The sequence below is a fragment of the Oncorhynchus nerka genome, linkage group LG11 (assembly GCF_034236695.1).
Source record: "Oncorhynchus nerka isolate Pitt River linkage group LG11, Oner_Uvic_2.0, whole genome shotgun sequence".
NCBI lineage: Eukaryota > Metazoa > Chordata > Actinopteri > Salmoniformes > Salmonidae > Oncorhynchus > Oncorhynchus nerka.
The window spans coordinates 26353451-26366970 of NC_088406.1; the positions used below are offsets into that span (position 1 = coordinate 26353451).

Genomic DNA, 13520 nt, shown 5'->3' on the forward strand with positions numbered 1-13520 from the left:
GAATGACGCCGCAGACGAAGCGGCCACCTGGCCAAGCTCCGTAGACGTGCACACCACTCCCGAGTATACTACTAGCCAATGTCCAGTCTCTTGACAACAAGGTAGACAAAATTCGAGCAAGGGTTGCCTTTCAGAGAAACATCAGATTGTAACATGTCCGTTTCACGGAAATATGGCTCTCTCGGGATATGTTGTCGGAATCGGTTCAGCCACCGGGCTTCTCCATGCATTGCGCCGACAGAAATAAACACCTCTCTGGGAAGAGGAAGGGCGGGGGTGTATTCTTCATGATTAACGACTCATGGCGTAATCATAACAACATACAGGAACTCAAGTCCTGCTCACCCGATCAAGAATTCCTTACAATCAAGTGCCGGCATTTTACCTACCAAGAGAATTCTCTTAGGTTATAGTTATAACAGCTGTGTACATTCCCCCTCAAGCAGACACCAAGATGGCCATCAAGGAACTTCACTAGACTAAATGCAAACTGGAAACCATACATCCTGAGACTGCATTTGTTGTAACTGGGGAATTTAACCTACGTTCTTCCAGCATATTGATTGTGCTACGCGCAAGCGCAGCACCCTTCGCCACTGCTGATCGTGGATTTCAGGAAACCGCAGAGGGAGCACCCTCCTATCCACATCGAAGGGACAGCAATGGAGACGATGAAACATTTTTTAAGTACACATCAACGACAAACTGAAATGGTCCACCCACACAGACCGTGTGGTGAAGAAGGTGCAAGAGCGCTTCTTCAACCTCAGGAGGCTGAAGAAATTTGGCTTGTCACCCAAAACCCTGACAAATTTTTAGATGCACAATCGAGAGCATCCTGTCGGGATGTATCACAGCCTGGTACGGCAACTGCACCTCCCTCAACCGCAAGGCTGTCCAGAGGGTGGTGCAGTCTGCACAATGCATCACTGGTGGCAAACTACCTGCCCTCCATGACCCCTACAGCACCCAATGTCACAGGAAGGCCAAGAATATCATCCAAGGACATCAACCACCCGAGCCACTGCCTATTCACACCGCTACCATCCAGAAGGCGATGTCAGTACAGGTGCATCAAAGCTGGGACGGAGAGTGAAAAACAGCTTCTATCTCAAGGCCAACAGACTGTTAAACCTCAATCACCAACTCCGAGACGCTGCTGCCTACATTGAGACCCAATCACTGGACACTTTAATAAATGGATCACTAGTCACTTTAAACAATGCACTCGAAATAATACTGCTTTAATAATGTTTGCATATCTTGCATTACTCATATCGCATGTACATACTGTATTTTATACTATCTACTGCTCCTTGCCTATGCCGCGTGGCCATCACTCATCCATATACTTATATGTACATATTCTCATTCACCCCTTTAGATGTGTGTGTATTAGGTAGTTGTTAGGGAATTGTTGGATCACTTGTTAGATATTACTGCGCTGTCAGAACTAGAAGCACAAGCATTTTACTACACTTGCATTAACATCTGCTAACCATGTGTACAGTTGAAGTCGGAAGTTTACATACACTTAGGTTGGAGTCATTAAAACTCGTTTTTCAACCACTCCACAAATTTCTTCTTAACAAACTTTAGTTTTGGCAAGTCGTTTAGGACATCTACTTTGTACATGACACAAGTCATTTTTCCAACAATTGTTTACAGACATATTATTTCACTTATAATTCACTATTCCAGTGGGTCAGAAGTTTGCAAGCCGAAGAACACCATCCCAACCGTGAAGCACAGGGGTGGCAGCATCATGTTGTGGGGTGCTTTGCTGATGGAGGGACTGGTGCACTTCACAAAATAGATGGCATCATGAGAATGGAAAATTGTGGCTATATTGAAGCAATATCTCAAGTCATCAGTCAGGAAGTTAAAGCTTGCTCGCAAATGGGGTCTTCCTAATGGACAATGACCCCAAGCATACTTCCAAAGTTGTGGCAAAATGGCTTAAGGACAACAAAGTCAAGGTACTGGAGTGGCCATCACAAAGCTCTGACCTCAATCCTATTGAACATTTGTGGGCAGAACTGAAAAGGCGTGTGCGAGCAAGGAGGCCTACAAACCTGACTCATTTACCACAGCTCTGTCATGAGGAATTCAACCAAATTCACCCAACTTATTGTGGGACGCTTGTGGAAGGCTTCCCGAAGTGTTTGACCCAAGTTAAACAATTTAAAGGCAATGCAACCAAATACTAATTGAGTATATGTAAACTTCTGACCCACTGGGAATATGATGAAGGAAATTAAAGCTGAAATATATCATTCTCTATTATTCTGACATTTCACATTCTTAAAATAAAGTAGTGATCCTAACTGACCTAAGACAGATAATTTTTACTAGGATTAAATGTCAGGAATTGTGAAAAATGGAGTTTAAATGTATTTAGCTAAGGTGTGTGTGTAAACTTCCGACTTCAACTGTATGTGACAAATCAAATTTGATATGATAAACATTAGAAATATGGCCATGCATTGTTCTTGCAAAAATACCTTGCTTTTTCATTGTAAGCTCATTTACTTGTGTGTTTGCCAGCAAAATAGTGTTGCACTTTGGTTGTCATCTGATGAAAATGAAGCTATTTTCTGGCTCAACTGTTCTGGGGAATTATGCTAAGCTTCACAACGTAAAATAATGTGACGGGTGAAATAAAGAACACAATCAGCTTCATCTCTTAACGTATTGTAGGTATTTACTTAAAGTAGCTGCATATATAAAAATGTATGGAAACACTTCAAACGAATAGTTTCAATGGTATTGGCAGTATTGAAAAACCATCCTGTGGCTATTTCCAAATACCCCGGGAATATGGTATATACAATATATCGCCAGAGCCTATCATCCCGAAGTATTTGTATATTTTTCCTCTATTCTACAAGCCTTTTGCTCTAGTGTTGCCAGGAGGGACTGTTGCCAAGGGGACGGTTGCCTGGGCAGTGAAGTACCAGGAGCCTGTCAAAAGCTAGGCTGCTCCAGGAGCATTATTACAGCCACTTAACTTATTGAGCCTTTCTCCAATGCTTCCTCTCCCCATCCCCAGGGAGAGAGGGAAACACGAGGAACGCGGAGACACTTAGTTTAAACTAACTTGTGTGGAGGGATTACGAGGGTGCATGTTTTGGCAATGCTCAGTATGGATCGGTGACATTGAGGAAAGACAGAAGAAGATTGAATTCATGTGATACAGGCAAGGAGATATAAGCTGATAGTCTTGAGGGATGGGGATAGTATTGAAGGAGTGATTGACATGAAAGAAAAAGACAGATGAGTTTCTTGGTGGGCGGATAGAAAATAATGTTGAAGTTAATAAAAGATGCAAATGCAATGACACGGGAATAGGGTGGTGAGAGAGGGGAGGGATTAAGAAAATATGTGATCTATCAGAAGACTGTGATGGAGATGGATCACAAGAGAGGGACGGAGTGAGGGACAGCTGGAGTGGTAGATGAGTGGAGGAGGCAGAAGCACTTTGACTCCAGGAACTCTCTCGGTTTGGCAAAAACTTTGATAATGATTATAATGATGATAATGTTTGTTTAGCATTCTCATCATTAGCCGTATGTACACACACACACACGTACTCTCACAGAAACATACATACACACACAAATTATTCACATGGGGTTTTGGTAATCGGTAAACCGTGTATCATAGCGTTTTATTTTTTTAAATACTTGTTAGATCAGTAATTAGGGCGATTGGATACTAAGTGAAACCTAGAATCGACTACACGTCTTACACAAATGCAGTCATGCCCCTTCAGTGATCACGCCATGGAAGTCATGCCCCTTCAGTGATCACGCCATGGAAGTCATGCCCCTTCAGTGATCACGCCATGGAAGTCATGCCCCTTCAGTGATCACGCCATGGAAGTCATGCCCCATCAGTGATCACGCCATGGAAGTCATGCCCCACCAGTGATCTTGCCAATGTCCAGTCTCTTGACAACAAGGTTGACGAAATCCGAGCAAGGGTAGCATTCCAGAGGGACATCAGAGACTGCAACGTTCTCTGCTTCACGGAAACATGGCTTACTGGGAAGACGCTATCCGATGCGGTGCAGCCAACGGGTTTCTCCACGCATCGCGCCGACAGAAACAAACATCTTTCTGGTAAGAAGAGTGGCGGGGGCGTATGCCTCATGACTAACGAGACATGGTGTGATGAAGGAAACATACAGGAACTCAAATCCTTCTGTTCACCTGATTTAGAATTCCTCACAATCAAATGTAGACCACATTATCTTCCAAGAGAATTCTCTTCGATTATAATCACAGCCGTATATATCCCCCCCAAGCAGACACATCGATGGCTCTGAACGAACTTTATTTAACTCTTTGCAAACTGGAAACTATTTATCCGGAGGCTGCATTCATTGTAGCTGGGGATTTTAACAAAGCTAATCTGAAAACAAGACTCCCTAAATTTTATCAGCATATCGATTGCGCAACCAGGGGTGGTAAAACCTTGGATCATTGTTACTCTAACTTCCGCGACGCATATAAGGCCCTGCCCCGCCCCCCTTTCGGAAAAGCTGACCACGACTCCATTTTGCTGATCCCTGCCTACAGGCAGAAACTAAAACAAGAGGCTCCCACGCTGAGGTCTGTCCAACACTGGTCAGACCAAGCTGACTCCACACTCCAAGACTGCTTCCATCACGTGGACTGGGACATGTTTCGTATTGCGTCAGATGGAAATATTGACGAATACGCTGATTCGGTGTGCGAGTTCATTAGAACGTGCGTCGAAGATGTCGTTCCCATAGCAACGATAAAAACATTCCCAAACCAGAAACCGTGGATTGATGGCAGCATTCGCGTGAAACTGAAAGCGCGAACCACTGCTTTTAATCAGGGCAAGGTGTCTGGTAACATGTCCGAATATAAACATTGCAGCTATTCCCTCCGCAAGGCTATTAAACAAGCTAAGCGTCAGTACAGAGACAAAGTGGAATCTCAATTCAATGGCTCAGACACAAGAGGCATGTGGCAGGGTCTACAGTCAATCACGGACCACAAGAAGAAACCCATCCCAGTCACGGACCAGGATGTCTTGCTCCCAGGCAGACTAAATAACTTTTTTGCCCGCTTTGAGGACAATACAGTGCCACTGACACGGCCTGCAACGAAAACATGCGGTCTCTCCTTCACTGCAGCCGAGGTGAGTAAGACATTTAAACGTGTTAACCCTCGCAAGGCTGCAGGCCCAGACGGCATCCCCAGCCGCGCCCTCAGAGCATGCGCAGACCAGCTGGCCGGTGTGTTTACGGACATATTCAATCAATCCCTATACCAGTCTGCTGTTCCCACATGCTTCAAGAGGGCCACCATTGTTCCTGTTCCCAAGAAAGCTAAGGTAACTGAGCTAAACGACTACCGCCCGTAGCACTCACTTCCGTCATCATGAAGTGCTTTGAGAGACTAGTCAAGGACCATATCACCTCCACCCTACCTGACACCCTAGACCCACTCCAATTTGCTTACCGCCCAAATAGGTCCACAGACGATGCAATCTCAACCACACTGCACACTGCCCTAACCCACCTGGACAAGAGAAATACCTATGTGAGAATGCTGTTCATCGACTACAGCTCGGCATTCAACACCATAGTACCCTCCAAGCTCGTCATCAAGCTCGAGACCCTGGGTCTCGACCCCGCCCTGTGCAACTGGGTACTGGACTTCCTGACGGGCCGCCCCCAGGTGGTGAGGGTAGGCAACAACATCTCCTCCCCGCTGATCCTCAACACGGGGGCCCCACAAGGGTGCGTTCTGAGCCCTCTCCTGTACTCCCTGTTCACCCACGACTGCGTGGCCACGCACGCCTCCAACTCAATCATCAAGTTTGCGGACGACACAACAGTGGTAGGCTTGATTACCAACAACGACGAGACGGCCTACAGGGAGGAGGTGAGTGCCCTCTGAGTGTGGTGTCAGGAAAATAACCTCACACTCAACGTCAACAAAACTAAGATGATTGTGGACTTCAGGAAACAGCAGAGGGAACACCCCCCTATCCACATCGATGGAACAGTAGTGGAGAGGGTAGCAAGTTTTAAGTTCCTCGGCATACACATCACAGACAAACTGAATTGGTCCACTCACACTGACAGCGTCGTGAAGAAGGCGCAGCAGCGCCTCTTCAACCTCAGGAGGCTGAAGATATTCGGCTTGTCACCAAAAGCACTCACAAACTTCTACAGATGCACAATCGAGAGCATCCTGGCGGGCTGTATCACCGCCTGGTACGGCAACTGCTCCGCCCTCAACCGTAAGGCTCTCCAGAGGGTAGTGAGGTCTGCACAACGCATCACCGGGGGCAAACTACCTGCCCTCCAGGACACCTACACCACCCGATGTTACAGGAAGGCCATAAAGATCATCAAGGACATCAACCACCCGAACCACTGCCTGTTCACCCCGCTATCATCCAGATGGCGAGGTCAGTACAGGTGCATCAAAGCTGGGACCGAGAGACTGAAAAACAGCTTCTATCTCAAGGCCATCAGACTGTTAAACAGCCACCACTAACATTGAGTGGCTGCTGCCAACACACTGTCATTGACACTGACCCAACTCCAGCCACTTTAATAATGGGAATTGATGGGAAATGATGTAAATATATCACTAGCCACTTTAAACAATGCTACCTTATATAATGTTACTTACCCTACATTATTCATCTCATATGCATACGTATATACTGTACTCTAGATCATCGACTGCATTCTTATGTCACTAGCCACTTTAACTATGCCACTTTGTTTACTTTGTCTACATACTCATCTCATATGTATATACTGTACTCGATACCATCTACTGTATGCTGCTCTGTACCATCACTCATTCATATATCCTTATGTACATATTCCTTATCCCCTTACACTGTGTATAAGACAGTAGTTTTGGAATTGTTAGTTAGATTACTTGTTGGTTATCACTGCATTGTCGGAACTAGAAGCACAAGCATTTCGCTGCACTCGCATTAACATCTGCTAACCATGTGTATGTGACAAATAAAATTTGATTTGATTTGGAAGTCATGCCCCACCAGTGATCACGCCATGGAAGTCATGCCCCACCAGTGATCACGCCATGGAAGTCATGCCCCATCAGTGATCACGCCATGGAAGTCATGCCCCATCAGTGATCACGCCATGGAAGTCATGCCCCATCAGTGATCACGCCATGGAAGTCATTCCCCATCAGTGATCACGCCATGGAAGTCATGCCCCATCAGTGATCATGCCCCATCAGTGATCACGCCACGATCACGCCATGGAAGTCATGCCCCACCAGTGATCACGTCATGCCCCACCACGTGATCATGCCCCACCAGTGATCACGCCATGGAAGTCATTCCCCATCAGTGATCACGCCATGGAAGTCATGCCCCATCAGTGATCACGCCATGGAAGTCATGCCCCATCAGTGATCACGCCATGGAAGTCATGCCCCATCAGTGATCACGCCATGGAAGTCATGCCCCATCAGTGATCACGCCATGGAAGTGTGGAAGGAACATAATGTTTTCAGACATTTTTAATAGGCCCATTGTCTTGAATATCTGTAGATTGGTGGCCATTTGGACCTAGTATTTGCTAATTATTTCTATGGTTGGCTATGTAACAGGAATTAATATAGGATAGGAAGGTTTATGTTCCAGACGTGGAATGTTTCAACATTGGTCTTGTAGATATAATTACAGCTCTGTGATTTTATGTAATGAGAATATGACGGGAGGTCGCAGTACTGCCATTCCATAATGCCAACTGTCTCTTCATGACCACCACACACCCCTCCTACACACTCCCTGGTCTGCAGTCTCTGCCACAGTCTCATGTGTTAATGGGATTCTGATTCTGGATCCAATTTGTGTCTGCAGTGGTGGAATCCTTCTGATTAGACCACAGACAGACCCACACGCTCACTCTGCAGACAAGGGGCGTTGTGTGGGATGTGCATAGGAACACATGTAAGAAGAAAGTAAAGGAAGGGTTTTATGCAGCGAGAGTGGCCAACCTAAGCCATGTACACCATGGTTTCTAGTTGCCAGTAGTAACCGGATTTGTTTGTGATTTAGCCAACTCCTCTGGTTTGTTGTTATACCATACATATACATAATGTACAGTCGTGGCCAAAAGTTTTGAGAATGATTCAAATATTCATTTTCACAAAGTTTGCTGCTTCAGTGTCTTTAGATATTTTTGCCATTCAGATGGTGGTGCCCTGACTGAAGTATTTCTGGGCGCCCTGAATTACAAGAACAAGTTCTCATAAGGTGTTTAGGTGCAAACTGGCTTTTATTTTTGAAAGCAATTACACGTGAAGGTGATGCAAAAGAACAATGTTCAATATTTATAGTCTGTTATTCTTCAATGAGAGCTCCACACCTAACAGTGATTTACATTGTTTGTTATATTAACAGTATTGCACTTTTCATGTAGCCTACTTTTGGCTGGCTAATAGCCTAACCATCGATTAAGAAAAATGATGGCCAAAAATGTCAGGGCAGAGCAAAATTCAGTTAGTGGTACAGTAACTGAAAAAGGTTTGCTCCACTGCTTTACAGTATACAGCTCTGTTGTAACTCTCGGTCTCTCCCTCCAGGTGCGTAAGTACCTGTTGATGTTGGACGTGCGTAAGGACCATGTGAAGTTCTGGAGACCCCAGCTGTTGCTGATGGTGTCTAACCCTCGTAGCAGTGTAGGTCTCATCACCTTCATCAACGACATCAAGAAGAGCGGTCTCTATGTCCTGGGACATGTACAGCTGGGAGACCTGGGTAAGAGGAAACACTGAGACGTTTGCTTTTTAATAATAAAGAAGCCTTTTATGTTTCCCTTCTGTTATTCTCCCAGAGTGGCTGAATACCTCTGTCATCCATCACAGTTCAGGCTTGTTGGTGAATGTCTAGTGGAATTGTGTTCGACTGAGTTGATGTCAAACCAATGTTTGAAGAAGTATGTCTCTGACTTGGCTAGTACAGTAACTAAAGCTATATGTGTGGTAAGCCAGGCTGCTTACTAGTGTGTGAAGTTTATTCGTTCACGGAAATGGTTTGCTCTGACAGTGAGTCACATTGTCGTAGCTCGCTAAATAAACGGGTGTCAGTATCTCGGAAACGGTCGGCCTCCTGGGCTTTTCACGCAGTGCCTATGGTTTACTGAGAAGGGTGCGACAAACCAAAAACATCCGGTCAGCGGCAGTCCTGTGGGCGAAAACCGCTCGTTAATGAGGTCGAAGGAAAATGGGAAGAATCGTGCAAGCTAACAGGTGGGCCACAAATGGTCAAATAACCGTTCAGTATAGCAGTGGTGTCTCGCTCTCTCTCGGGGTGCATCTCGCTCTCTCTCGGGGCGCCGCTCGCTCTCTCGCAGCCTCTCGCGGTCGCGCTCTTTCTCTGTCTCGCTCTCTCTCGGGGTGCATCTCGCTCTCTCTCGGGGCGCCGCTCGCTCTCTCGCTGTCTCGCAGCCTCTCGCGGTCGCGCTCTTTCTCTGTCTCGCTCTCTCGCAGCCTCTCGCGGTCGCGCTCTTTCTCTGTCTCGCTCTCTCGTGTCTTATGTTTTTCTGTGGCACTGCACAATCAGGTCAATCAGGTCACTACACAGAGAAATAACTCTCTTATTCTCTGAGGACTTGGCAGATAATGGCCCCTGGCCAAAATGTTTGCACAGATATTGATGTTTTGTTTCTCTCGCTCTCTCCATCGATACTCCCACCACCCCTTCTCGCTCTTTCTCTCAGACACGTTACCGTCCAACCCTCTCCAGTGCCGTTATGACTCATGGTTGTCTCTGGTGGACCACCTCAACATCAAGGCATTTGTCAACCTCACCCTGGCTGACTCAGTACGGCATGGAGTCCAACATCTACTCTTCATCTCTGGCCTAGGTCAATGATTATATTCACTACTCTCTGATACCATGCACTCTATTAGCTGTAACTGGCCCAACTGTCATTCATACACCTCTTTTACGATCACACCCATTCACTCATCTCTCCTTCTCTGTCTCTCTAGGTGGGATGAGGCCCAACACATTGGTCTTGGGTTTCTATGATGACTGCACTCCCAAAGACAAACTCACTGACCCCGCCCTCACTGCCACCGTCCCCACTCAGGACCCCGAGGACGAACGCCCGCCCTACCACTTCCCCACCCTGCGGCCATCCAATGAGGGTATGGGGGGAAACGGAAAAGTCATGGGACCCCAAGAATACGTGGCGGTGATCGCAGATGCCATGAAGATGATGAAGAATGTAGCGCTAGCCCGCTACTTCCACCAGTTCGACCGGGCCTCAACCATCTCCTCGTCCCCAGGGAAGGGTGCTCTGTACGTGGACGTGTGGCCCGTCAACCTGCTGAGACCAGACAGCTCCAGCTATGTAGACACCTGCTCCCTCTTCCTGCTCCAGCTTGCCTGTGTCCTCAACATGGTCCGCGCGTGGCGCCATGCTAGACTCCGCCTCTTTCTATGTGTGGAGGAAGGGCGGAGCCTGCGAGGCTCTGAGGAAAAGCTGGGTCAGCTGCTGAAGGAACTGAGGATCAAAGCCAATGTGTACACTGTGCCCTGGGACCAGCAGGTGGCGCTACACTGGCAGAGGCAGGGTGAGGCGGGCAAGAGGAGGCCTACCCGCCAGTCACAGAGAGAGGAGGAGGGGCTGGGGAAGAGGGGGTTGTTTGAGGAGAAGGGAGGCGACGGCGACTATGTGAATAGCTTCCCTAGCAACGCCACAAGGCTGTCGGATGAGTATCTGTTGGCGGTTAATAGGTTGATCCTGGATCAGGCCTGCCCCCCTCCGGCCGTGCGTTTCCTGTATTTGCCCCACCCCCCGGCTGACACGCAGCACTACACGGCCTACCTCCGCCAGCTAGACCTGCTCACCGAGGACCTGGGTCCTACCCTGCTCATACACGGGGTTACACCTGTCCTCACCACTGACCTCTAACACCTGAACTCTCACCAACTGTCCGACGGACTAATCTGGGTTTTGCGGATGCCAGGAGAACGCTACTTCCCCAAATGCAGAGTGCTAACTGTAAAGTTTGGTGGAGGAGAAATAATGGTCTGGGGCTGTTTTTCATGGTTCGGGCAAGGAAATCTTAACACTAAAGCATACAATGACATTCTTGGCGATTCTGTGCTTCCAACTTTGTGGCAACAGTTTGGGAAAGGCTATTTGCTGTTTCAGCATGACAATTCCCCAGTGCACAAAGTGAGGTCCATACAGAAATGGTTTGTTGAGATCGGTGTGGAAGAACTTGACTGGCCTGCACAGAGGCCTGACCTCAACCTGACCTTTTGTGATGAATTGGAACGCCGACTGCGAGCCAGGCCTAATCGCCCAACATCAGTGCCCCACATCACTAATGCTCTTGTGGCTGAATGGAAGCAAATTCCCGCAGCAAAGTTCCAACATCTAGGGGAAAGCCTTCCCAGTAGAGTGGGGGCTGTTGCTCCACTCTAATATTAATGCCCATGATTTTGGAATGAGATGTTCAACAAGCAGATGTTCACATACTTTTGGTGATCTAGTGTATTTCCTCCGTTCCCCTATCCTCCTTATGAATATGGAAGGTGTTGCACTGGCCAAAAAGTAAATAATAATGCTTAAAGGGGACTGAAGTCTGACACTGCCAAGTCATTGGAGCTCAGTAAAAGGTTTTCTTTTCTGAAATCACCATTTTTGTCTTTAATACAGAATCAGAAACGTGACCTTAAGTTTACAGTTAAAATATGAAAATCCAGCAATCTGTTTAATGGGACTATTATGGAACTGTAGTCCGCTCCTCTACATGGAATCCCATGGATGTTTACTGAAGGGAAATCTATTCTATATAGATCTATCTCATCTCCATGGAGCCCTTCTATTGGACACTACACTCCTATGCAAAGAATGCTGGGGTATGACCGGTACTATACAGCTCAGTAACTTTTTGCTGGAACACGCACATTTTAAAAGCACCATCCAAATCATCATGTTTCAAAGTGTTTATATTGTAACTAAATAAAGCTATTTTGTAACAGTTCTGTGTCTTTATTTTCATTTCACTGTCTCATCATTGTGCATTAGTTTTGAGTAAACCAGTAATTTATCTAAACAGTGTTGATTGATGTGTGTGTTCACGGTTAACTAAACTGAAGAAAAATATAAACGCAACATGTAAAATGTTGGTCCCATGTTTCATGAGCTTAAATAAATAAAAGATCCCAGAAATGTTCCACACACTTTTATTTTTTATTTTATTTCACCTTTATTTAACCAGGTAAGCAAGTTGAGAACAAGTTCTCATTTACAATTGCGACCTGGCCAAGATAAAGCAAAGCAGTTCGACACATACAACGACACAGAGTTACACATGGAGTAAAACAAACATACAGTCAATAATACAGTAAAAAAACAAGTCTATATACAATGTGAGCAAATTAGGTGAGAAGGGAGGTAAAGGCAAAAAAGGCCATGGTGGCAAAGTAAATACAATATAGCAAGTAAAACACTGGAATGGTAGTTTTGCAATGGAAGAATGTGCAAAGTAGAAATAAAAATAATGGGGTGCAAAGGAGCAAAATAAATAAATAAATTAAATACAGTTGGGAAAGAGGTAGTTGTTTGGGCTAAATTATAGGTGGGCTATGTACAGGTGCAGTAATCTGTAAGATGCTCTGACAGTTGGTGCTTAAAGATAGTGAGGGAGATAAGTGTTTCCAATTTAAGAGATTTTTGTAGTTCGTTCCAGTCATTGGCAGCAGAGAACTGGAAGGAGAGGCGGCCAAAGAAAGAATTGGTTTTGGGGGTGACTAGAGAGATATACATACCTGCTGGAGCGTGTGCTACAGGTGGGAGATGATATGGTGACCAGCGAGCTGAGATAAGGGGGGACTTTACCTAGCAGGGTCTTGTAGATGACATGGAGCCAGTGGGTTTGGCGACGAGTATGAAGCGAGGGCCAGCCAACGAGAGCGTACAGGTCGCAATGGTGGGTAGTATATGGGGCTTTGGTGACAAAACGGATTGCACTGTGATAGACTGCATCCAATTTGTTGAGTAGGGTATTGGAGGCTATTTTGTAAATGACATCGCCAAAGTCGAGGATTGGTAGGATGGTCAATTTTACAAGGGTATGTTTGGCAGCATGAGTGAAGGATGCTTTGTTGCGAAATAGGAAGCCAATTCTAGATTTAACTTTGGATTGGAGATGTTTGATATGGGTCTGGAAGGAGAGTTTACAGTCTAACCAGACACCTAAGTATTTGTAGTTGTCCACGTATTCTAAGTCAGAGCCGTCCAGAGTAGTGATGTTGGACAGGCGGGTAGGTGCAGGTAGCGATCGGTTGAAGAGCATGCATTTAGTTTTACTTGTATTTAAGAGCAATTGGAGGCCACGGAAGGAGAGTTGTATGGCATTGAAGCTTGCCTGGAGGCTCACACACATATTTCTCTCAATTTTTGTGCACACATTTGTTTACATCCCTGTTCGTGAGCATTTCTCCTTTGCCAAGATAAT

The 13520-nt window shown here is 46.1% G+C and overlaps 1 protein-coding gene across 2 annotated transcripts in view; it reads left to right on the top strand.

Annotated features, from left to right (window-relative positions):
- LOC115119984 (solute carrier family 12 member 9-like) overlaps nucleotides 1–12041 on the top strand; it is a 69073-nt gene extending 57032 nt beyond the window's left edge. For both annotated transcript variants that reach the window (XM_029648880.2, XM_065024335.1), the window contains 3 exons: nucleotides 8625–8799; nucleotides 9761–9907; nucleotides 10035–12041. In XM_029648880.2, coding sequence (XP_029504740.1) covers nucleotides 8625–8799; nucleotides 9761–9907; nucleotides 10035–10963 — 1251 coding nt within the window. In that variant the 3' untranslated portion in view covers nucleotides 10964–12041. The remainder of the gene's footprint in view (nucleotides 1–8624; nucleotides 8800–9760; nucleotides 9908–10034) is intronic.
- Nucleotides 12042–13520: the final 1479 nt, after the last annotated feature.